This window comes from Anguilla rostrata, chromosome 5 (genome assembly GCF_018555375.3).
Source record: "Anguilla rostrata isolate EN2019 chromosome 5, ASM1855537v3, whole genome shotgun sequence".
Lineage (NCBI taxonomy): Eukaryota > Metazoa > Chordata > Actinopteri > Anguilliformes > Anguillidae > Anguilla > Anguilla rostrata.
This window is the reverse complement of record NC_057937.1, coordinates 43,747,726-43,774,065: the sequence shown is the minus strand read 5'-3', so window position 1 is coordinate 43,774,065 and position 26,340 is coordinate 43,747,726. Positions and strand designations below refer to the sequence as shown.

The window sequence follows — 26,340 nt, the reverse complement described above, 5'->3', positions numbered from 1 at the left end:
TACCCATAGCTATCTATTGGATGAGTTATTCGGCTTATGAACAGAGATGATCTTGTACTGAAGGTTCGCAGCAATTCACCTTTCATTACGCTCTGGCTCTTAATAATGCAGCAATGCACACATTCATGCTGGGATGGATTATATAAATAAACAGTGTATGAATTAAATATGCATATGGTATGATAACAAATGTGTTATAACATTCATAATGGAATAAAATTTTTAAAAAATCAATCTTAAAAATTGTATCTTAGGGTACATGATTTTACAATCTTTTTTTTCCTGCCTATTTCAACTTAGAATTTCAAATTTTGGGAGGTTTTTGCCAGACAATGTCACAATGCCTCTTGAGGTAATTTCTACGTAGTTTCTCCTCAAAAACCTGAGTTTCCTTGTCTTTTAACGGGCATGTACGTCTACCTTGATGCAGAGGAGACATAATGGCATTAATTGGGGAGCAACCTACAGTCGGAGAGAAATACAGTGAGGGAATGCCAGCAGGCAGATTTGTGGGCACCTGTGCTGAAGAAGCATCTGACAGATAGAGACTGATAATCTGCCAGATGCATTCTGGGAGTTAACACTGCCTTCTGGGATATTAGTGTGTGAGCTGCGGGGGGAGATTGCGGTTTGGAAATAGCCGGGCTTTTTTGGGCGTCCCTTTGTTAGCGGCGTAGCGGCGCGATGTGACACTCGTTCCGTGAGCAGCGTTAGGCCCCGGGGGAGGGAAAGGGGGCTCAAGGAAGCAGACTCCCTTCAGGGGACTTCTGCTAGCGAGAAGCGCGGCTATCGGTGACAGAAAGATCGGCGGTCGCTTTTTGACTGATTGTTCAGACAGTGTTGTTTTCCTGTGAGGGGATCAGAGGAACACGGTCGACCGGAAACCGACCGGGTGCAGTTAGGCTGGGCCTGGGGCCCCGTGACGTAGCTGTAGGATGGAAGCGTGCGAGAGAGGAGGCTCGGGTGCAGTTAGGCTGGGCCTGGGGCCCCGTGACGTAGCTGTAGGATGGAGGCGTGCGAGAGAGGAGGCTCGGGGGCAGTTAGGCTGGGCCTGGGGCCCCGTGACGTAGCTGTAGGATGGAGGCGTGCGAGAGAGGAGGCTCGGGGGCAGTTAGGCTGGGCCTGGGGCCCCGTGACGTAGCTGTAGGATGGAGGCGTGCGAGAGAGGAGGCCCGGGGGCAGTTAGGCTGGGCCTGGGGCCCCGTGACGTAGCTGTAGGATGGAGGCGTGCGAGAGAGGGGGCTTGGGGGCAGTTAGGCTGGGCCTGGGGCCCCGTGACGTAGCTGTAGGATGGAGGCGTGCGAGAGAGGAGGCTCGGGGGCAGTTAGGCTGGGCCTGGGGCCCCGTGACGTAGCTGTAGGATGGAGGTGTGCAAGAGAGGAGGCTCGGGGGCAGTTAGGCTGGGCCTGGGGCCCTGTAACGTAGCTGTAGGATGGAGGCGTGCGAGAGAGGAGGCTCGGGGGCAGTTAGGCTGGGCCTGGGGCCCCGTGACGTAGCTGTAGGATGGAGGCGTGCGAGAGAGGAGGCTCGGGGGCAGTTAGGCTGGGCCTGGGGCCCCGTGACGTAGCTGTAGGATGGAGGCGTGCAAGAGAGGAGGCTCGGGGGCAGTTAGGCTGGGCCTGGGGCCCCGTGACGTAGCTGTAGGATGGAGGTGTGCAAGAGAGGAGGCTCGGGGGCAGTTAGGCTGGGCCTGGGGCCCCGTGACGTAGCTGTAGGATGGAGGCGTGCGAGAGAGGAGGCTCGGGGGCAGTTAGGCTGGGCCTGGGGCCCCGTGACGTAGCTGTAGGATGGAGGCGTGCGAGAGAGGAGGCTCGGACCGCCATTCGCGGGAAGTCTGGAAACACTTCGCAAAAGTTTTACCCGTGTCACCATCTGTGAAGCCATTTGCACAGTAATCCGTTATAGCTATTTTTAAACATAGCTCTCAGCACAACCAAGATATTCAGTGAAAAAACCTCAGGCTAGTTCTATGTTTTCATCCATTATGTTAACAATGTTTTCTTAAATTTGTAGGTGTCATGCATTTGGCTAATTAATTTTATTAAGATACAGATAAATGTTTATGCTTTGAATGTGAAAATATAGTTATTTGTAAAATACATTCATCATGCCTGATGTAACTGTAAACTATTTATTACCATGTAACATTTACATTAAGTTTTGATATATGGCACCATAACTGAATGCAGTATGCATCACCTAAAGTATACAGTAGCATCAGCTGCTCGACAGATCATGTCTGGTTAAGAAATTTGGACTTTTCTGGGAGGGTATTGATGAATGTGGTGCAGCTAAGTCTAAATCATTTGAATGGGACGTGGGGTTAATTCAGAGGAGGCTCTGCGGACGCTTGGGCTTTTTAAATCTTTGTGCTCCAGGCACCTGCAGTCAAGCTTGAGATTTGTGGACCCTGCCAGACGCCGCCAGACTTGGCCCGGACCCCGCAAGGCTCCGGCGAGGGAGCTTTCTTCCCTGGGAATTCGGCTTTCCTGAAGGGACCCCTGGGTCTGGGCTAGCCGGTAGCACTCTGTACGCGGCGGGAGCGCAAACACACAAAGACACCACTTCCCGTCTCTGTCTGAGTGCAGTAAGCCAAGAAGAATCGCCCTTGTCCTGCTGATATTTTACTTTGTATTAGATTGATGTGGAGTTCTGATGAAACGGCCACGTACAGGTCAAGCAGGAATGTGCGGACGGCCGGGGGGGGAAAAGAAAACCTCATTTTGCTTCCCTTTGAACTTCAGCATCTAATGCAAGGTCAGGACCTGTAAGAGAAGGCCTCTAGTGAACAGACGGCGCTCTGTGCGCGGAGCGGCCGGTGGAAACCTCCTAGCCGCTAATGCTGCCGGAGATGGGGTTTTGATGTGGCCCTTTCATGTGGGCGCGTCTCTTTGTTCCCGCGCGATTCCTCCTCTGTGTCCGCGTCCTGCCGGCCGGCACCGCAGCTTCATTTCCGTACTTCCACTTCTCCACCGCAGCGCACGACCGGGCGGAACTTTCTGAAATGTTTTTTTTGCTAAACGCGGGCTGGGGTGTTTGAGGCCCCGCCCGGCGGTCTCTTCCAAATTTGTCGGTTTGTCAGATGGCGGAATTAGAACGCTCCCCGTCCCACGTCTGAACCTGGAGATGTTGCTGTTTAATGTGGGTTTTGCCTCCTGCCCTGTGGAAAATGCTTCCTGATTCTGCTCAATGCAGCCCGCAGGTTTGTGTATAGCCAGAGGGGGCGCTGTCCCACTTTTTTTAATCAGAGCTCATATGATGTGCCGGTTAGATGGACGTCCATGGTATAATGACCATCCTCAGCAGACCCTCACTCTCTCCCGTGCCCCATGTTTCTATCTTTGTGTCTGTTTGTGACTTTGAATTATCATGTATTGCCTCAAGCCATTGCCACTTTCACCTGTAAAAATAATGGTTGAATCATCGAGACAAGATTTAACTTGCATTTTATTAAGAGATTATTAATTATTTCTTAGTACAAGTCATTTTTACTTGCACTTGATTATTACTTACAATTCTGTAGGATTAATAATGAATTTGTTTATGGTTGTGTGCCTACATTGTATAAAAGCAGGCCTTGGTATTGGGAGACAAAGGGGCGTGGCTTATGTACATAGGAAAAAACCGGTTCACCTAAAGCTCTCACGTTCACGTTCTAGGCCATCACACTTCAGCGTAAGAGCAAAAAGCTACGAGAAAGGAGTTTGGTTTACCGTTAAAATCTGTCCTTTCGCCGCCCTTGGGATGCATACGGTGTGCTTCCGTACTGAACTAAAGTTCTCAGATACCTGCGCAGACTCATGTGACTCCTGCACGAGGCCGGGTCCCTGTGCGCTGTGCGTGCGTGCGTGGGAGCCGGCGCGTGTCTGCGCAGTCACGTTGCAAGCCTGCGCCGTCAGCGATAAACATCGGGAACTGCAAGCTATTCCAGTCATGTGAAATTGTATTAAAAAAAGAAATGCTTGTACTGTTTTTTCCAGAAGTATTGCATTTTATTTAGAAAGAAATAAATGAGCGTTAACATATATCGTGTAATGGTCTGTTGCAGTTCGCGCAGAAACCTTTCCCCCGGGCGGGTGTTGAAGCTGTTTAAGAGCGGGTGGTGTAAGACAGGAAATCCAGGGGACGGGTGTCTGTGCACTCTGGCCGGAGGTCTAGACCAGACTCAGGAGCAGGTCAGACGGTCGGTTTGGGCAGAGTTGGCCTTGCCTCTGTGGGCGGAGCCCGGGGGAGGAGCCACGGGAAACATCGCTTTGATTGGATTGACCCAAGGCCCACAGACAGGCAGCCTGGCAGCGTGACAGGGTCAGGGTGTGGCTGAGCTCCAGTGCCCTCCGCAGGCCTCGCCGGTGAAGCCAGGCCTGGTGTGCCGTACGCACGCCTGCACCAGCAGCAGCTGGGGTTCCGTCACTGTGGCGGGCTAACGGCTAACGGGCCAGTGACAAACACATAAAGGGTTCTGGTGCTCATGGGTTTTCTGGTTTTTGTTTTCTTTAACTATGTGAGAGTAATAAAAAATAGGCTGATGATCAGGTTCAGCCTGTGTAATTGTTGCATTGTTGCATTCTCATTTGTTTGACAATAATGTGCCTGCTAATTAGAAGGGTTTTTGTAAAGCTGGCTTGATTTGATTTAATCAGCAAACAAATGCAAGCAAATGACTGAGCAGGAGTCTTGCTGCTGTGGTAAGTGAGACGCAGATTTTTGGTCGGGGAGAGGTGGGGTGTTGTGTTTGATGCTGGGGATGGAGGCGTGTTGCAGGGGGGTCAGAAAAAGGGTGAGAGAGTTTGGAGCACCGAGGTGGGGCGTGGCTCGACGGGAGGGGTGGATAATGTGTTTTCGGGGCGTCAGAACGGGAGTGCTGGAAAAGCACCTGCTTTGGTCGAGGAAACAAGGGCACTGGAGTGAGATGGCACGCAGAGGTGCATGATGGGATTGAACGTATGGGACAGGCCACACGGATGGCAACCTCCAGTCCGAGGCCAATCAGGCAGCCAGGCCAGCAGGGACAGAGCCCAGATTAGATCTAGCAGGAACCGCAGTTATGGGATGTGTGTGTTTACCCAGTAAAGCGCCCAGACAGACGGCATTATAAATGACGCTCTCCAGCTTCCAAGTCCAGTTATACACAGCACATGCAGGGAATTAGGAAAATTAGGTCAATGGGAACAGGAAGTGGCCAGACTTCTAAAACGGGAGGTGGCTTTGAGTGTGACGGTCATCTCTCTCCATCCAGGCAGCCAGCGCCGACTTGCTTTAGCTTGGTTAGCCTTGTGCCGTTTGGAGTGAGACTGTCTGGCGTGACTGGAATACTGAAAGGCTTTGAATATGCTCTCCTTGGGGTTCAGCTGCAACATTCGCGGCCTGTCCTTGCCAAATGTATTGCAAAACAAACACAGCCAGCCTTAGAGCTGAAAGGGAAAACACCATTGTCTAAAGTTGGACTCTGAAAATCATCTAAAAATAAGTTGTTTAGCAAAAATGGATTATTGCAGCACCTTGGTTTTAGGCAGCCACGCAGTCTAATGGTGGTGACCCCAGTCAGTGGCTTCTCCCTCATCTCTTTCTGCACCCAAACAGAATCCCCCGGTGATGCGGGGCGGGGGGAGGAGCCTGTGTGAATGGCTGAAGGGCTTCCTCAGAAAGACGCCCTTGTCCCAGTTTGAGAAGGCGTTAGACCGTCGCTGGATTTATTTTGCGTAACCGCCTCGTTCCGGGTGGGTCGGGCTGAAGACTGCGCTCGGGTCAGGTGACCTCGGGGCCACGTGAAGCCGTGCGCGATCCCGCCGTCTGACGTTCTGAAGTTCGCGAAGCGAGGAGGTCGTTGGGCGGGTCACGCAGGGGGGTCTCTTGCATTGGGTCCAGCTGTGTAGCTGTGTCTCCTCGAGCTGGTTAGACCTTCACTGTGGTATTGAGACGTGGGCGTGGCAGGGAGGCGGGATCAATCAACACAGGCTTCTCTGAGCGTTGAGAATGGGATTGGTCACAGCAACACTCTCCTTGCAATAGGACATTTTCAGAAAAGTGGGGCCTAGGTGCACATACATGAAATACAGGAAAGGGAATTTGTTTGTCCGTGAAACGGACCACGCATAAAGTGCACCCCGTACTACAGTATGGCCAGCAAATGATAAAGTAAACACAATTTAATTGCCCATCGAAGCTTGCATTCATTAAGCTTGTGTCCATGCAACACACATGGGTATTTGAGCCTTGCTCGCGTTGAGGCTGCCTCATTACTTTCTTTGTTTGTCTCTGCGCCCTCCCTTTGTTCTCTATTAGTCTCTCGTAATGAACTGGACCCGTTCCCCAGAATCGGTTTGAAGCGGGTCCAGATTCCGAGTGGTGTCGGCGTGTAGATCCTGTGTTTTGGCGGAAATGAAAAGAATCCGAGAACAGAAACATACAACAAAAAGGAAAAACATCTAAGTGTTGTTTTGGGGTGGTGGTGGGGAGGCTTTCTTCTACTCACAGCAGTAATGTTCTTAATGCCTTCTTTGGAGAACAAAGGTTTCTCCGACGAGGAACATGAAAGAGGGCCATGCGGTCCTGTCCCGTGGAACTGGTTTCAGAAGGCTGCCTCTGAGGCCCACGGCACGGGTCAGCACAGCCGGGATATCTCACGGGCAAGAAACAGGGATCACGCAGCACTTTCAAAGCGGCACGCACTGCGAAAGCACGATTGCTGTTTTGGTCGGCATGTCTGCAGCCCCCGGGGGGTAGAGGGGGGCTGGGGGGGGCGGAGGGTAGGGGAGGAGGAGGAGGAGGAGGAAACGGCGTGTCACGGCGCGGTAGCCCCGCCCATCCCGAGGCTTGGACGTCACGGCCGGGCCCCTCTGCAGCTGCTGCTCGTTTTAAACAGCTTTGTGTTTACAGCAGGGGCTCGGCGTGGGGGGGGCCTCGGGGACTGGTTACTGCGAGGGGGTCACACACACTTCCGCCATGAGCGCATGCACGTACCCGCCTGTATACACACACACACACACACTCTGTCTCTCTCTCTTTACACCCCCCTCTTATGGTCACACTATATGTTTCACACACCCACACAGCACACACTCCTTGTCTCTCTCTCTCTCTCTCTCTCGTGTTCTCTCTTTCTCTCTCTCCCTCTCTCTCTCAGACGCACACATTCTCTGTCTCTCCCTCACACACGTGCCCCCACACACACATACAGTCTCACTGTGTCTTTCTCTTTCTTTCTCCACACACATTCTTTGTCTCTCTCGTACACCTCATACACACACGAACACTTTAAATGATCAGGAAGCTGCTCCTGGGTTTTGAAATGTTTGATATGTCAGTTAACACCAGTGATACATATTCTGTAATGGAGCTTCATCACATGGGACTGTGTGTCTCAGCACCACTCCAGCAGAAACTAACAGGGGAGGGATAAGCAGGCTGGACTCGGCCTGCTTTAAAAGGAACAGAACGTAGCGAAGCAGTAAGAAAACGAAGAGAGCGCCCCTCTCAGTTCCCCCGGCCGCGGCCGCTGTGCCCCGTCCTGCGCGCTGGCCGCTGATTGGCTGATTGGCAGATCTGCGGGGTTGGGAAGCGGGCGAAGCCTCGGTGCCAGATGGCCGTGCTGCTGGAGGAGGCGCTGCCCTGTTCGCCACCCCTGTGCCAGCCATTCTCATTCAGTCACAGCCAACACAACAGGGCTTACCTGCTCACCATTAAGCCCTTTGTGCCCGGTAGTTTACTGTACCGAAAGGCTATTTATTTGCCTTTTTAATAAAGTCAGTAATAACATCATTCGTTTTGAAGGATTGTAGTTCCAGCTGTACGTTTTCCCTAAAAAAAACCTATGGTATAAAAAAACCTATGTTTTATATTAATACCTCGGATAATTTATTTTTCACATTAAATCCACCCATACGTTTGTTTTCCCTCTTCCCCCTCACTGTGTTTGGTGCTCTTTCTCTCGCACACTTTCCTCCACACACACAAGCACATAATCGCTCGAATGCACACACACACACCCTCTCTCCCGCTCGCTGGCTCTCTCGCTCGCTCTCTTTCTCGCTCACTCGCTCGCTCTCTCTCTCTCTCTCTCTGTTTAGCTTTGCATCAGCACTTGTGAAGCTTAGAGGGAGGAAAAAAAAAACTTGGCAGTATCCACCCCCAACTCCACTTCCCCCCCGCCTGCTGCCTGCAATGGTTCAGCCCTAATTTGCATAAGTTCCCTCTGAGTAGATCCATGTGTGGAGGGCCCGGACTAAAGGAATTAGTCCCTTTCTGTACGGGCTGGATGTATGTCTTGGGAGAGAGGCTGTGCACTGCTACTGCTCCCTGAAACAGTGCGCTCGCTCGCGTCGACGCCGCGCTTTCGCCGAGACCCATCATGTACTGTGCTTACCCCGTCCCTGGAGTGGGCAGCAGCTCTTTAATGTACTACTACAACGGGAAGTCGGTGAGTGGCCCTTGCACCGCTCTCTGTTTGAAAGAGCGTGCGCGCGCGTCTGTGTGTCTGTGAGAGTTTGTGATTAGCTGGGGAAGTACAGGAGAGGCACAGCTGTCAGGGGCACAGCGTGTTCCGCGTGTCTGCGTCCTGCCTGCAGGCTCCGCTCTCTTCCCTCTCTTTTCCCCCTCTTCCTTCTCTACTCTCTCTTCCCTCTCTTCATTCTCTCCCCTCTCTTTATTCTTTTCCCTCTCTTCCCTCCCTCTTCCTTCTCTTCCCTCTCTTCCCTCTCTTTCCTCTCTTCCCTCTCTTCCTTCTCTTTCCTCTCTTCTCTCTCTTCCCTCTCTCTTCCCTCTCTTTCCTCTCGTTCCTCTCTTCACTGTGTTAGTTTTCGTGGCCTGGGCTTCAGCTGTGCCACAGTCTGCTGTTTGTTTTTATTCGCAGGGCGTCCGTGTCACATTTCAGTTCTGACAGTCTCCCATTCCCACGTAACTTTCAGAAATGAGACACCCTAGGAACTTCACTGTGAAGTTTACTACAGTAGTTTAATGTCATGTCATTTGTGTTAATATTGTGGTATTAAGTTCTGAAGCTGTCTTTATGAAGTTGTTACATATACTTGTGTTTCGAAAGGGAAAAATAACTTTTGTGTGAAAGCAGAATATTCACTTCGGAGTTTAATTGGAAAAGGCCCGCGTCATTTCCTTTTATAAAAGCCTCTCTCTCAGGCAGCGGTGGAGTGAGGTTTTTGCAGTGCTGGACGTGTTTTTGCTGGCGGGTTTGCGGCGGGCTCAGACGCGGTTGGAATAACAGGCGGGAGTCTGGGACTGGCGAGGGGGAGAGGCGGCCGCCCGTTTAAGGTGAGGGCTGGACTCTCTCTCCCCGCGCAGACCCGGGTCCGAGCTCCAGGCTCCGAGCTCCAGGCTCCGCTCTCACTCCGTCTGCCTTTAATCAGAGCGGCGTTCCTCACGCTCCGGGGAGCCGCGCTCCGCTCCTCAGAACCGCCGCCGCCGCGGCCCCTTTGATACCGCCGCGCTCCTGCGAGGGCTCGACACGCCGAGCCTTCCCCCGCTCGAGAGAGAGAGAGAGAGAGAGAGAGAGAGAGAGAGAGAGAGAGAGAGAGCGCTCACTCCCCCGCGCACGCACACACACACACACGCACACACACACACGCACACACACGCACACACACACGCGCACACACACACACACACGCATACACATACGCGCACACACACACACACACGCATACACATACGCGCGCACACACACACGCACATGCATACACACACGTACACACACACACACACACACGCGCACACACACACACACACGCATACACATACGCGCGCACACACACACGCACATGCATACACACACGCACACACACATGCACATACACACACACGCACACGCACACACACACACACACACACACGCGCACACACACGCGCACTCACACACACACGCACACACACGCACACACACACACGCACACACACGCACACACACATGCGCACTCACACACACACGCACACACACACACACACACACCCGCACACACACACATACACACGCACACACACAGACACACACACGCACGCACACACACGCACACACGCACACGCACACACACGCGCGCACGTGTTTATGGAGGGCCTCCTCATTCGCATCGGGCCGGAATTCCGTGGCAGGTGTATGAGGGGGGTAAGGTGGGGACCCTGTCTGGCTCCTTTGAGGTGTGGACGGGACAGTAGAGAAGCACCAGGAAAACTACAGCTGTTCCTTTCAATGTCTCTATGTTGTGGTCTTGGTGGTACTCCCATGTGAAAAAAATAGTATGCTAAAGTATACCTGAAGTGTACTATTTTATACTTAAGAATACTTGAAGTATAATGAAAGTTTATGTCGAGTATGCGTAGTGTGCTATTTTATGGCACGGGTTGACAGCGCTAGCTTCTCTGTCTGCCCAGAGGAGGAGCGGGAGGCTAAGCTGTGTTTAACATCGGCGCACTCCCCGCGTATGTGTTTATCTAAGACTAATCGTGCGTGCCTCGCTCTGAGCTGCTGTATGGAATATGATTACACGGTGATTACAGCGCGCTTTACATTTTGTTCTGGAACACAGTCGCCGAAATTAATTTAAATAGGGCTTTAAAAAAAAAAGAAAAAAAGAAAAAAATCGAGGATTCGCGGCGTAGAATTTGCATTCAAAACACTGATCTTTGTGTCAAGTGGATGAAATCTGTCTGGAAAACGAAATATTCCAGACTTTTAAAGCGCATTCTTTAACATAAAATCTGTTGTGTGTGTCAGTATTTTGTATATAACACAGAGGAGGGGAAGAGGAATATAGCTGAGCTCGTGCCTGAGTTTTATCCTTTTCAAATTCCACATGACAGCCAGCCCTTTTGTTTCTGCACTCCTAAAAGGGCCCTTTGATCTTTTTATATTAAGTATTTCCAGGCTTGCATCGCAGGCAGGAAGAGGGAGAAAATTGCTTGCATGTGGTCAGAATGGGTCCGGCCTGAACTTTACGATCCCCAGCAGTTGGTAAATACCCCATAAATTTCTGCCCATGTGGAGCGGGCTTTAAGCTATTTAATTTTATTTGAAGAGCGGCTGCACGGGGCGCTAACTGTACGCTAACTGGACCGGGACTGGCGTTCGCGCTCGCGACCGTCGCTGCTGACGGTTCTGAGGCCGGGCCCTTCTTCGCGCGTCGCCCTGACATCTTTGCGAGCTCTCCGGTTTTATGACGTGCCAAGTGTTTTATTTACTTTGCTTCTGCCGTTGGGTAAATACCCAAAGGTTTCAGAAATTCCCATGTTTCGGTGAATTTGAAGGGAAGTGTGCGCTTGTCTAAGATGCTGGCCTTCCTGTTGAATGTGATAAGTAAAAGGAGGACCTCGTGAATGAGGTGTTGAGAAGCTGTTTCTTTTGAACGGTCCTTTGAGTAAAGAAATGAACTCTTGTAGCAGTGGAACATGTGTGGATTGCGATGTTTGAATGTTGTCCTCATTGTTTGATTTACCAACATGCGTGATAGTGAAGTAAATTTGTGTCTTTTTGCTCGCGGTGAAAGGGACTTTGATTCTTTGCTCTTTGAAAGACGTTTTTACTGAAAAAGGCTCAGACGGTTCGCCTCAGTAAACGAAGAGCTTTAAGTTTTCATTCAGCTCGAGTTTTACGCCCAGCCAGCGGCGTCACCTCAGAAAACTCGACGTGTCTTATCAGGAAAAAAGGCAGCCTTTGAATCGTTGGGCCATTGTGTTGGACCTGTGTGCTTTTCGCCTTGAAAAGTGCGTCTGATATTTTTACATCAAAAGAAAAGGCCTTGGGGCTCCGTGCGATTCAAAATATTGACTTGCGGAGACAGGATATTTTGTTGTCACTTGCAACCAATTACTTTGAACTGTCCTGCCTGCACTTTTGTTGTGCGCCTGTTTTTGTGCGGTGGCTTAATCATTTATTTCAAGCCGGTTTTTTCTCCAGTGCCATTCAGAGCGTCCACGTGTTGACAGTTTAATGGCTCCGTGCGTTTTGATCAGTGCGCCGCTCACATCAGAGGCAGGTGCCACAGGGTAAGGTGTGTGTGTGTGTGTGTGTGTGTGTGTGTGTGTGTGTGTGTGTGTGTGTGTGTGTGAGAGACCTATGGCAGTGCTGCATCAGCTTTAGGTATCTAGAAAAATACATACATCGAAAGTAAAAAAATAAAATAAAATGAAAGCCCTTCAAATAAGTCACAGAAGAAGTTAAACCCTTAAATATTTTCTTGGAAGTGAAACACCCCTCTCTGAATGTGAAGGCTGGAGTTTGCCTAAACCTGCTCATTTGGTTGTCACGGGCAGTTGAAAGTAGTTTTTTTGCTTTCATCTTTCGCGCACTTGCTTGCAAAAGCAAAATGCTGTGTACGAAAAATAAATAAATAACTGGGGGCGGCGGCAACTGTGGTTTTGTAATCATTCAGGGAGCTGTGAGTGACAGCTCTTTAATCAGTGTCCTCATAAAAGGAAATGCAGCGGACAGGGTCCCTCCCCTAGGGGCCGGCACAGCGGACAGGGCCCCTCCCCTAGGGGCCGGCGCAGCACACAGGGCCTCTCCCCTAGGGGCCGGCGCGCTGGACACGGCCCCTCCTCCAGGCAGCGGGGGCGGGACGGGGGCGCCTGGTGTTCGGAAGGCTTTATTAATGGGTCGACTGGTTGGGAGAGGGTAAGAGGGACAATTAGCTTTATCCGCTGCCATATGCTGCCCGATGGCGGCTCAGACGGGGGACAAAGCCCAGGGCCGACGCGCCGGGCTGACCTGGGATCAGTCCGGGAGGCGTGCCGCCGGGGTCGTGCGCCCCAGCGCGCTGGTCTGGGGTGCCCAGGAGAGCCGTCCCCCCGCCCCGCCCCGCCCCGCCCCACCGGCTGCGTGTCTGCAGCCCAGCGCCATTGATGTTGCAGAGGGAGCCGTGCGCTCCTGTCCACTGGCACATCAAAGCAGGGGGGGGAGCAGGTGCACAGCAGGATAGGGCTATACTGTATGAACCTGTCTGTGTGTGTGGGTGTGAGTGAGAGAGAGAGAGAGAGAGAGTATGCGTGTGTGTGTGTGTGTTTGTGTATGTGTGTGAGAGATAGAGAGAGTGTGTGTGTGTGAGGGAGTGAAAGAGAAAGTGTGTGCGTGTGAATGTGTGAGCGTGTGTGCGTATGTATGTGTGTGCATGCGTTTGCGTGTGTGTTTGCATTTGTGTGTGTGTGTTTGCACATGTGTGTTTGTGTGTGTGTGAGTGTGTGTTCACGTGCGTGCATGCTTGCGTGTGCGTGCATGGCTTGAGCATATTTGTCCCTTCCCCATTCTGAATTAGGTCAACTAATGAGATCCATCACTTTGAACATCTTTGTACTGCAGTACTCAGATACGGCAAACACCATGTTTTTAATTCTGCAAAATGAACGAAGTGCACATTTTGGTCTGCAGACTAATGGAATCAAAGGTTTTGATCTGTGTAACATTTGGCTTATTTTTTAATTAATTTCAACAAAGCTAGATTTAATAGAGACCTCACTCAGGAAATGCCTCTTCCAGTGTCTGGCGTTTGTAAGACATGAAAAGATGCAGATGCAGGTGAAGATACAGCCGGGCCATTAAAGGAGTAATTGGCGTTGCAGGCTTTCAGGTGATGGGTGAGGCTGGGCCGCGATTTGCGCCGCGTCCTCTGATCTTAAATGAGAGAGACCGCCGTGGTGAGGTGGGGGTGGGGGGGGGGGGGCATTGGGCCCCCATCTGGAGGGTGTGGAGTCAGAGAGACCACATGACCCACGTTTGGCCGTGGCTTCCTTTGAACCCGTGCTTTCGCCGAGCCCCCTCACGCCTGCGCCCCATCCTGCTCCCAGTTCCGTTCGTCGTTAAAGAAGGAAATAAAGAACGAAAGAAAACAGAGGGATTCTTTTCTGCTCTCCTCAGCACTTTGCCTGCCCATTGAAATCTAAGGGTATAAATTATTATCCTGTTTTAATGCGCATGAGGGAATTGCCTGGGCGGGGAAAGGTGTCACACACATCACTGTGCCAGTTTTATCCAAGTGAAGAAGACAGTCATTATTTCTTGTTATTTTGACGGGTTGATTATGGGTTAATATGTAGGATAAATACCATCTGTGTTGTGAGGCCTTTGTAGATTGACGGCCTATTTGTCATTAATTCGGATGCATTGGGGGAAAAAAAGGCCAAGCTAAGCGTTTCTGTGGCTGCGTGCTGTAGGTCGGCCCCCTCTGAACTCTGAACTCTGAGGGATTATCCATAAGCTCTGGGATGCGCTGCTACAAAGCAGCTATGGTAACGGGATGCTCGAATACGGGGGGATTGTTTTGGGGTCTCCTGTGCCTGGCTCTGCTTTGCATGCTGGGACTTCAAAATCTCAACATGCTCAATTAGTCACCATGATGCTCGTCCCTCACCTGTATTTCTCTCATTAATAAATGTAGTCATTGATTAACCCCGCATAATTGGTCACTACGTTGAATGTAGTCCTTCTGGAGCGAATCGAAGGACGGCCATCTTGATTTTGCAGTGGACTCTGATCCAGCGGGGGGAAATGCTGGAGAACAGTGCGGGAGGATGAGGGATGGGATTTGTCGTAATAAATGGTCCTGAATCAGGATTAGGAGGCTCATTGATCCCCAGCCCAGTGATTACGGTCTCAAACTGTACGTCAAACTGCTGCATTCTCTATGTCTTTAAAAATAGCTGCCCTTCCGAGCGTTCGCTAACCCATACGCTTGCTTTGGCTGACACATATTTTCCAGGTGACCAAGACAAATGACCTTGTCATGGCAGCGCGTCATCGTCGTGCGCGGGAGAGCGCCGCGAGCAGAAACGCAACTTGTGCGCGGTGCGTTGGCGCGGTTTGGCCCGGCAGCGGCGGTGTGAATCCGGCGGTCCCGCGCGTTTCCTAACGGTGTTTGCTGTGCTGTTTCGGCAGGTTTACGCGCCGTCTCCCAACTCGGAAGACTTCAGCAGAGACTCGCCCTCCTTCCCGTCGCCCAAGCCTCCGGGGAGCATGTTCGCAAGCACTTTCTTCGGTGAGTGAAGCTCCTCGACGCCGCCGGCGCCTCGCACGTACTGCGGCGGGGACTGTCGGTGTCGGTACGCCGTCTGGGTTTCCGCGTGCCGGCCGGCGTGCGGCCGCAGAACAGCCGTTATTTACGCCGCGGTGTCCATGCGCGTTTTCCCATGGGTCTACGTGACCGTGGGCCCTTCCACCACCCTGGCTGTCTGTTAGCCTTAAGAGGTGTGCGGTTTTTCTGGAAAACTCTCCAGGCAAACGTGAAGTTCATTTGCTGAAAGGCTGTTCTTCTTCGTTTCGGAAGAGGAGATTAAATAGCTGTAAACAACTTGTCAAGACAGGAGTTGCGTAAAAGACGAGCGTGTCCCAGCAGAACTTCCTGTGCGGCGCCGCTCGCTCGCCAGTCCGCCGTATCCGGTCTCGTCCGCGCGGGCTGTAGGGCTTGTTCTTGTGTTCTTCTCCCGAGCCTGACAGGTTGGCAGGAAGTTGCGTGGTGTTACAGAGCGTTTCTGCTCCCGCGCCAGGTCGCTCCAGCTGTCGGGTGTCTGCGGAGAATCGCGGCTCCTCCGCTGTGTAGATCAGTTGGATCGTCGCCGGGCTTCTCTGGCTTAGGGCAGATTCGCCTTTCAGACGTTTCCCCACCCCGTTCGGGCCTGGGACCTGGCTCTCGCCCCGCTATTACATCAAGCAGGGCTGCTCGTCTTTCACAAGCACTTCATTTAATGTGAAAAGCATGACTTTCATTGTAGCCTGAGATAATTCTGCATGAAACTGACTTACCAGAATTTATTGTTTTATTGGTTCTTTTTTTTTGCCAAACACACGTTTTTACTTTGTTCTTGACGTTTCATTTTTAGTGTCCGACAGTAATTAGGCATCAGTCACTAGGGTGGAATACCCTGCTGATGTGAAAGAGTTAGTGAGTTAGGAGTGGTTTGATTTGTGAACGATGCACTCAGGCTTTTCTTATGTGTAACTTAGATGGGACCCACAATTCCTCTGACCCCTGGAACTCTTCGAACGGGATCAGTCAGCCCGGCTACGGGGGGATGCTGGGAGGATCGTCATCTCACATGCCACAGTCTGGAAACTACGGCAGCCTGCACTCGCACGATCGCCTGGTAAGGCGGAGCTCTGTGATGTCAGCACGACACGCCCGTGTTCTGAGGCTATTGTCGCTTCAGACACAGACCCTGTATGTGTATTTGTGCAGTATTTTAATTCAAATGGATGACATTTAGATTGGGTATCAGAGAACATTACATTACTTTACATTACAGGCATTTGGCAGACGCTCTTATCCAGAGCGACGTACAACAAAGTGTATAACCATAACCAGGAACACGTATGACGAAAACCCTAGAGAGAAGTACCGGTCCAAGTGCAGGGAACAGCCGCATAGTTCAACTTGGACCCTGAAGGTTAAACTGATTAACACTAACACAACGAGAACGGCAACAACGCAGTGGAAAAAATACAAGAACCCAGTTCATGCTAGGCTGTGTTTCCACATAACCCATAGAAAACGGGCTTGGTGCAGGAATGCCCGAGTTTACAGTCCTTATATTACACTGCTGTCGCAATGCAAGGCTGAATTGTGTTTCGTGATTCCTCTGGTGAACTTTGCTCTTACATGGCAGCTCTTACCGGGCTCAAAGCAAAAGCAAAAAGAATATGCAACGTTATGCAACATTGTGAGCGCAACACTCCCTCCTGCTGATCCACCGAGACATGCAATAGTGGAGCCAGGATGCGTTAGCCCGAGTGCATTAGCCAGGGTGTGTTAGCCCAAATGCATTAGCCAGGATGCGTTAGCTCGAGTGCATTAGCCAGGATGCGTTAGCCCAAATGCATTAGCCAGGATGCCTTAGTTAGGATGAGTTAGCCCTAATGTGCTAGACTGATGTGTTCAGCCTGATTCGGTAGCCTGGATGCTTTAGTCCTAATGTGGTTGGACTGATGTTTTAGCTCTGATTGTCTTAGCCCTGATGTGTTAGCGCTAATGTGTTTGGACTGATGTGTTAGCTCTGATTGTCTTAGCCTTGATATGGTACCGCTCATGTGTTTGGACTGATGTGTTCACTCTGATTGTCTTAGCCCTGATGTGTTAGCCCTGATATGTTCAGCGTGATGTTTTAGCCCCGGTGTGTTAGCCCAAATTATATTAGCCCTGACTGTTAGCCCTGATTGTCTTAGCCCAGATATGTTTGGCCTGATGTGTTAGCCCTGACTCTGTTAGCCCTGACGCGTTAGCTGCGATGCGTTAGCCCCAATGTTTTAGCCCTGATGTGTTAGCCCAGGTGTGTTAGCCCTGCTTGTGTTAGCCTTGATGTGCTAGCCCTGATGTGTTCTCTGTAGTCCTTGTAGTCGTGGCTGGTGTCAGCACTGCAGGTCACTGCCCCTTTGCTGACACTTGTGTGGAAAAACAACAGATCTGCGTCACATTTTACACCTTGCCGCTACATCGCCAAATTACATCTTCGTCTAGTTGCTGATCACTTAAGGTACTGTCCCGCCAAATACATATGCATACAAACATGCACACACACACACACACACACACATACGCATACACACATGTTCACACGCATACGTGCACACGCGCGCTCAGAGACGAGCATCACACAGACACACGTGCATGCACATGCTCGCGCACATACACACGCACGTGCGCATGCAGACATACGCACACGTGCACACACATTCCCTCTCCGCTTTCTCTTGGTATCTCTCGTGGTATCGTCTCTCTGACCCCCTCCCCTCGGCCTGGTACGGGCGTTCCATGTCTCTGTGTCCAGCGCTGGAAGTGCTCACCTTCTCTGCAGCTGTCCTGGAAACACACATCGTCTCTAAGTGCAGCACTCCGCACTCGAACCCGGCTCAACTCTGTCTCTTTACCTCAGTGCCGTACGCGCACAGTCTCCTCCACCCGGCCCCCAGCTGCCCCTGTGTCCTCCCCACATCCTGCTGTGCCTCATAACCAGGCTGTCTGATATCTTACTGTTTATATCCTGTAGTCCTGGCTCACTCTGAAGTTGTTTTCTTTATTAAAATGAGATCTCATAATAATCTCGTGTATTTAGAATGTGTCTGTAAATGTCTGTGTGTATCCCGTAGTTTAGGAAGGCATTCCCGTGCACGTGCGCGCACGCCCACGCCGCGCACGGCACGCGCGCGTGTGTCCTCTAGCGGCGTTTAACCCTCTCCCTGCCTGTGTTGCAGAACTACCCGCCCCACTCCGTGTCCCCCACCGACATCAGCGCCAGTCTTCCTCCCATGTCCAGCTTCCACCGCGGCGGCAGCTCCGTCGCCCCGCCCTTCGTCAGCGCCTCGCACACCCCGCCCATCAGCGCCGCCGAGAGCATCCTGGGTAAGGCCACGCCCGCCCGCATGCATGCGTCCGTTCATTTTTGTCCCCTGCAGGGGATGTGAGTCTCTGGTGAGTTTCTTAATCTTAAGAAACAGAAGTTCTGCTCTACCCTGCTGAAACCTATGCTACAAGGGGCATTCAGTAAAAATTAAATAAATAGTATTTTTGAAAGTATTTTCACTGCAGCATGGTTTGGTCATGCATAGCACAGATGCAATTACAGAAGAATTAATATAGGCTGCTAATATCTAGTTAGATAGCTATCGTTATTGTTGCAATGTTACTTCCGTTAATAGTTGTTCTGTCTTACTATTATATATCTCCAACCGATTTAGATGTTAATTGGTACAAAAATGAATGAATAATAAACTGTAACATTAGTTATTGATAAGCACGTTTCAGTACTGCAGTGGTTGCACTAGCGTTTATAGCACCCACCCGTAGCGTAATGTCAATTTGCTGTTTAATGGGAACTTTTCCTGTGTAGCCGCAGGGAGCCGGGGGAACGCCGCGGGAGGCTCGCAAACCGGAGACGCGCTGGGCAAAGCCCTGGCCTCGGTAAGCTCCGCCTCCCCAGCGCGCGACGCTTCACACTGGGAGCGCTCCTCCCCGTTTCATTAGCAGAGTTGCTAACCTGGGCCGGGCTAGTGGGTGAGCCGAAGCAGGATCTGTCTCTCAGGAGGGCTGTTTTGCGTAGAAGGAATGGGGCAGGGCCGGCGAGCTCCCTCTGACAGAGGTGGGTGGGTACAGGTTACCAGGGCAACAGGAGGTCTGTCATCCCGCGGTCGCTGCTTGACAGGAGCAGCCGGATCCTCCCGTGGATCAGCTCGCGCTCGGGCTGCCGTGGGGTGCGTTCTGCGGTCAGACACCACACACAGCGCAGCTGCTCCAGCAAGCTTCTGTGAGACAAAGCCCCCTCAGATACTGGTGCCCAGCCCCTCCAAAGGGAACCTATAGGACAAATCCCACTCGTATGCTAGTTTAGATGCTAACATTTCCACACTGTTGAGACTGTATTAAAGAAACCCTTCGAATATTGGAGACGACGACAGCCCCTGTCGTTTTGAATTTTCAGTGCGCGCACATTTCAAAATCACCTGGGGGATTTTTCGCTCGGAAATGTAGAATCATCTGCGGTTGTGCTCCATTTCACGGAAACCTACAACTCTTTGCCAACCCCCCCACCCCCCCAAAAAACACCCCTGACCCACAAAAAATAAGCTGTTTCAGCATCCTATATGGAGTGAACATTTTCTGTAAACCAATACCACATGCTGAAAAAATGCCCCACTTCCAACTTTAAGAGAAGTGACCTTTGTTGCTGTGATGGGCATTAACCACCGTAGCGAATGACACCGTGATTAAAGGCCAGAGGATATGTTTACAAATGTTTTTTTTGGGCCTAAGCCTGGATAATTGTGGTCCTAATCTCAGAGTGCACAAGAAAGGGAACTGTACATTAAAATAAACTATCGGCGAAGCTTATGGATTATGCATCAGTTTGGATAATCAACCGGTCTAGATGGAAAGAATAAGGGAAATCTGGGTATTTGCGCGTTTTCGAAAGCGTTTCGCCGAGCACTCGCCAAACAATGACCCCTAAGATTGCGTCTGCGGAGAGTCCTCTGAAAAGACCGAAACATCTGCTACGTTCCGGGGTCTGATCTCAAATCTAAGCGCACTTTTGTTTCTGAGTTTGCGACCGCCCCGGTGAAGAAGCGAGTGTTTAACCAGCGGTGTTTTAGTTACGGTGCGGCTGCCCCCCGATCGCTTTTCCTTTCACTGATCCCGTGCTCCTCCGGACCCCGCGCGCGGCCCCATACAAATTCGGCTCGGGGGGGGGAGAAAAAAAAAGGTTAATGGCTTTCTTTTCGACGCAGCGGAGAGAGGAGGTTAAAAAAAAAAAATCTAATAAGCAGCACGGGGGAAGTTGACTACACACAAGTACGCAGGCTGAAAGGGGGCACAACGATAATCAGAAATTAAGTCTTTTTGTATTCGCAGACTCAATTCTATTAGCATGACAAAGCTGCTGTGAAATGGACACGGTTGGGTTGTGAGGGGGGGTATGGGGTATGGGGTGGGGGGGGGGGAGGGCGCTGAGAGGGGGGCAGGCTGGATTTGGAAACGCGGCAGCTCAGCTCAGCGGACGCCCGTTGCGCCGCTTTTGTTCGTGGCTCTTCTCAATGGGCCCTTCTCATTGGCCCCCTGCCGCCCAGGGGAACTGGACTGATGAAGGGCGGAGCCTCGACCGTTGTAGCGTCACGTCACAGTTTGAACACGGTGATGTAAAGAACAGGCCACTGTGGTCTAGCCAGGTCAAGTATCACGGCCATCGACCAACTGTTTAAAAGCAAAATCACTGCTTGCGCTCAGCTGAACTTTCTGAGTCTGTGCGTTAATGTCCTAACAGTTCAAGGACACGTGAGACGTGAAATAACAAACACGGTGGATGCTCGACATAACATCGGGGAGGTGTTTTAAGAGCTGTGTGTTCAAGGGCAATAAATGTCACCCAGGAATTTGGTGGAGGTGTGCGGAATAAGAGACCCTAAGAAAGAAAATCAACACGTTTCTTTGTCTGAAGCCCACAGGGCTCTGTCTTCACTGGATTTTGGAAGTCATTTGATTCACAAGCGCATCCTTTTAGGTTTAAATTAAGAGATTCCAAACATAGTCTATTCCACAGTGTTTTAGTGCAGGATTGCCCACCCCTGTTCCTGGAGATCTACTCTCCTGTGGGTTTTCACTCTGACACTATAAAAGCACATCTCATTCAACTAGCTAGATATCATTTTGAGCTGCCAATTAGTGGAATCAGGTGCACCAAATAAGGGTTGAAATTAAAACCTGTAGGATGATAGATCTCAAAGAAAAATTGGGCAGCCCTATTTCATGAAGTAGATCGGGGTGCAAAACTCCAGTCCTGGAGAGCTGGCCTGCATGCAGGTTTTTGTTCCAACCAATTGCCGAAGTTGTAGTTTTATGACAGCTGTATAAACTATGCTGATTCACTCCTATACTTGGGCACAGTAAAATCTTTAAGATGCACTGCCCTGGTTGTGTGGCCCTGATGTCCAGCTTCTATTTTCCCACTTATTGTATCAGAGCCCTAGAGATGGGACTTTCTGAGTGAAAAATCGCTCTAGGTATGCTATTCATCTGAGATGTAATTAGTTGGATCGAAGGTGTTTTAAATCGCCTGGCAGACTATTCTCTTGTCAAGCAGAGGGACGGGGGAATCCTGTTGTTTCATTTATCTTGCTTTGTAGAGAAAACTCGGCCCTCGTTTAATGCTTTTAAAGATATAATCCACAGGTTTAATCAATTAAAGACAGCATCCTTCACATGCCACCGACAGGCACTCAAACCGCTCCCCTCGCCCCCCTTCACGTGGGGCACAGAAACGAGCAGCGACGCGGAACACAGAGGTGCAGCCGAGGTAAACCTGTCTGCGTTCGGGGTGGGGGGGAGGCTCCTGTCACAGGAACTCTCAGATCCCCCCCCCCCTGCTGTGGCCCGACAGGTCACCCGCACCCCCCCACACCCCTGGAGACTGCCATTATCAGACAAAACGCCTCACGCCGCGAGCAGCAAGGATCAAATGACCCCGCGATTTTATTAGATCCCATCAATAACCAGATCTCACGCGGTCTGCCTCGGGGGGAGACAGCCGCTCTTGTTGTGGGGGGGGGGGTGTAACGGGGGCACCGGGGGGCCCGTCCCTGCCACTCCGTACGCGCTAATGAGGAGCGGAAATGGAGACTAACGGCGGCCGAGGCGCGGGCGCTGAGCGTCAGGTCTCCTCCCCTCCCCTCCCCTCCTCTCTCCACCCTGTGGCAGACTGCGCCGCGCGCGGGTTATACCGCCAGGCGCTTTAAAGCCACATTAACGGGATTTAATGGTGATTTGGGTGCATCTGCAGCCTCTCAGGATCCCGTCTTTCTCACTGGGTGTTTTTTTTTTCTTGCTGCAGGAATGTAAGATACAGCGTTGCGTCTCCTGCATTGTGTGGCAGATAGAGGCTTCTTTAGGGTCGGGAGAACGCAGCGAATGGGACGGCGGGGATTTGAGGGGAAAAGGGATGAGATGCGATGCGTAGAGGGCGGAGGGAAACCGATGTTTCGCGCGGGCGTGGCGGCGGCGGCGTTGGCGGCACCGTCCCGCGTTGTTAAAAGGCCCATATGCATGCTGGGAGTGTCTTTATGAGCACGCAGGCCGTAAAACAAGCAGAATTGATGAGCCAATTTAGTCTGTGGGCAGACTGAGGGGTGGCAGAGGGAGCCGTGAAAAGCACTGAGCAATGAAAGAGCAGCGTCTGGGCCTTACTGACAGGTGCCTCTCTCTCTCTCTCTCTCTCTCCCTCTCTTCCTCCCTCCCTCCTCACTCTCTCTCCCCTCCTCCCCTCTTCTCCAGATTTATTCACCTGACCACACCAGCAGTAGTTTTCCATCCAATCCCTCGACGCCGGTAGGATCCCCGTCCTCCCTGACTGGCACAGCTGGCACGGCGGCGGGCACAGCAGGTACGGTTCTGAGCGCCCTGGCGCCCTCTGGAAGGGCATACAGCACACCAGCCCACAGGCTCAGGAACAAATTAAGAAGCTGAACACCATGCTGGTAGCAGCGATGCACATTGGGGTTCGTTTGCTATTCCAGTGCTGATCCAACATCCAAACTCTCATGTTCCAACTGGCAATGCCCTTTTCTCTTCCTTCAAGAGCTGGATGAAGTTCTTTAAAAAAAACAAGAAAGCTTGTTTTAGCTGTTGCAAATAATGGCTAGCAGTTCAGTGATCTTCATTCAGTCTCTTTCACACAGCAAATAATCAGAGAAATAAATCTATATCAGTGAATGCACTATAGGGTTTTTGGTTCCTTATAAACAATACTGGTCCTTTACTGGATTTCTTTTTAATCAGCAGAAATATGAATACCAAGCTGAAAAACTAATCTCCATTTGGAGCATTCGAATAATCTGATATTCCCTTTTCTCCATGTATGTTGACAGTAGACATGATGTCATGTTGTGCAGGCACAAAGGACCTTTTGATCCCCTTATAAGGGGCGGTTGAGCGTTACACAGTGAACACGCTGGCCAATGAGGGCCACTGCATCCCGGGTGACGGACAGAGTACAAGCCAGTGTGGAGCATCCTTGTACGGAAGCATATCCATGCCAAAATTCAACTGAAAATGCAAATCAGCAATTACGTTTCATTTTGATTCGATGTGCACAAAAACCATGACGTAATTCAAATGAAAAGCAAAAGCCATCATTGCTTTTTCATTTCCAAGTTAATGTAGGCACTTTCTGACAACTAGAAAATTTAAATCCAAAGTCCACTTCATATAAAATTTTTCTTGCCCTCTGTGACACAACCTTGTCCTAATTTATATGAAAATGAAAACCACATTTGAAACAGCCGTTTCAATGCGGTTACAATAAGAACCTGCTGTTTCCAATGTGGTTTTTCATTTTCATTCAAATTATGACCGGAATTGAATATCTGAAATGGACTTTGCATTTAAATTTTCAAATCGTCAGATAAAGTGCGTACGTTAACTTAAAAGCTGGCTTTCGAATTTATCATTTGAATTATGCCGAGGTTTTTGCGCCCATCGAATGAAAACCAAATGTAATGGTCGATATGCTTCCATATCAGTAAGCCTGCTACCTCCAGCTCGGGGGGTGGGGGGCGGTGGTGGTGTGGACAGCTGTCCCCCCCTCCCCTCAGCTGCTGTCCCTCGGCCCGCAGACAGCTGTTCCCCCCACAGAGCGCCATGCAGGGGCTTCATTGATTCGGCTGCCCCTGGGGGGGGCAGGGATTACGCGCCGCTGCTGTAACTGTATCCCTCCCTGCAGACAATGAGCGCTCTCTCCCGGGGCCCGGGGCGTCCTGTGGGTGTGGCCGCGCGGGGTTATGTCACACGGCGCCGGGTAGCGTGCCCGAGGGGTCCCCGTTACAGCTCGCTCACCGCTCCCTCACCGCTCCCTCACCGCTCTCTCACCGCTCCCTCACCGCTCCCTCACCGCTCTCTCACCGCTCCCTCACCGCTCTCTCATCGCTCTCTCACCGCTCCCTCACCGCTCTCTCACCGCTCCCTCACCGCTCTCTCACCACTCGCTCACCGCTCCCTCATCGCTCTCTCACCGCTCGCTCACCGCTCCCTCACCGCTCTCTCATCGCTCCCTCACCGCTCTCTCACCGCTCCCTCACCGCTCCCTCATCGCTCTCTCACCGCTCCCTCACCGCTCTCTCACCGCTCCCTCACCGCTCCCTCATCGCTCTCTCACCGCTCCCTCACCGCTCTCTCACCGCTCCCTCATCGCTCTCTCATCGCTCGCTCACCGCTCTCTCACCGCTCCCTCACCGCTCCCTCACCGCTCTCTCATCGTCGCTCACCGCTCTCTCACCGCTCCCTCACCGCTCCCTCATCACTCGCTCACCGCTCCCTCATCGCTCTCTCATCGCTCGCTCACCGCTCTCTCATCGCTCTCTCACCGCTCCCTCACCGCTCTCTCACCGCTCCCTCACCGCTCTCTCACCACTCGCTCACCGCTCCCTCATCGCTCCCTCACCGCTCGCTCACCGCTCCCTCACCGCTCTCTCACCGCTCCCTCACCGCTCTCTCACCACTCTCTCACCGCTCCCTCACCGCTCCCTCATCGCTCCCTCACCGCTCTCTCACCGCTCCCTCACCGCTCCCTCATCGCTCTCTCACCGCTCCCTCACCGCTCTCTCACCGCTCCCTCACCGCTCCCTCATCGCTCTCTCATCGCTCGCTCACCGCTCTCTCACCGCTCCCTCACCGCTCTCTCATCGTCGCTCACCGCTCTCTCACCGCTCCCTCACCGCTCCCTCATCACTCGCTCACCGCTCCCTCATCGCTCTCTCATCGCTCGCTCACCACTCTCTCACCGCTCCCTCACCGCTCCCTCATCGCTCCCTCACCGCTCCGTTGCCGGTTTACCGTTTCAGCTCTTCATCCACAAGCACCTGTAAACGGAGCGCTTCGTTTCCCCGTTAGCATTTGCCGCTGCGGCTGTTCTGTCGTCCTCTCCATCGTTATTCTGGCGTCTGATCTGATATCAGCTCCTCTAATTGATGGCGTGTATCGCCGGGCTGGCGCTCAGCGCACGGCCAGCTGCTGTTTCGCTGCGGACGGCGTAATTAAATTAGAGCCCGCCCCGGCCGGGGTCGGTAATGGAGCTCTGAATGGGCTGCTTGTCTCGGGCGGCGGTCTCAGTGTGGGGTGAGATGGAGAGAGCAGGAAGCCCCCGACCTGTTAATGAAGCGGGGCCTCGGCGGCTCCCCGCCCCCGGTGTTATTGTTATGGCTGGGCTGTGCTCTTTAGAGAGGTGTGGGGACACGTGCGGGGTGTGAATGAACACGGCGGCAGGCTGCTCGGCCGGAGCAGGGCCTGTTCTAAACGTGTCTGTACGGGAAGCCCACCGCGAGTGGGGAGGGGTTCCCTCTGTGATGGCAGCTTATTAAATTAGGAAAAGTTTGTGTGTGTGTGTGTGTGTGTGTGTGTGTCTATGAGTGGGGTGTGTGTGTGTGTGTCTATGTGTGTGTGTGTGTGTGTGTGTCTATGAGTGTGTGTGTGTGTGTGTGTGTGTGTGTGTGTCTATGAGTGGGTTATGTGTGTGTGTGTGTGTGTGTGTGTCTATGAGTGTGTGTGTGTGTGTGTGTGTGTGTCTATGAGTGTGTGTGTGTGTGTGTGTGTGTGTGTGTGTCTGTGAGTGGGTGTCTATGAGTGTGTGTGTGTGTGTCTATGAGTGGGTGTATGGGTGTGTGTCTGTGAGTTGGTGTGTGTGTGTGTGTGTGTCTGTCTATGAGTGTGTGTGTGTGTGTGTGTCTATGAGTGTGTGTGTGTGTGTGTGTGTGTCTATGAGTGTGTGTGTGTGTGTGTGTGTCTATGAGTGTGTGTGTGTGTGTGTGTGTCTATGAGTGTGTGTGTGTGTGTGTGTGTCTATGAGTGTGTGTGTGTGTGTGTGTGTCTATGAGTGTATGTG

At 51.8% G+C, this 26,340-nt stretch overlaps 1 protein-coding gene across 4 annotated transcripts in view; it reads left to right on the top strand.

Annotated features, from left to right (window-relative positions):
* Nucleotides 1-26,340, top strand: part of LOC135255346 (transcription factor 12-like) — a 105,316-nt gene that overhangs the window by 65,488 nt on the left and 13,488 nt on the right. For 3 of the 4 annotated variants that reach the window (XM_064336396.1, XM_064336398.1, XM_064336397.1), the window contains 5 exons: nt 14,870-14,969; nt 15,935-16,074; nt 18,176-18,323; nt 18,811-18,881; nt 22,740-22,848. In XM_064336396.1, coding sequence (XP_064192466.1) covers nt 14,870-14,969; nt 15,935-16,074; nt 18,176-18,323; nt 18,811-18,881; nt 22,740-22,848 — 568 coding nt within the window. Of the gene's footprint in view, nt 1-8,233; nt 8,417-14,869; nt 14,970-15,934; nt 16,075-18,175; nt 18,324-18,810; nt 18,882-22,739; nt 22,849-26,340 lie in introns of those variants that run through there. The other variant, XM_064336399.1, reaches the window with a different exon arrangement.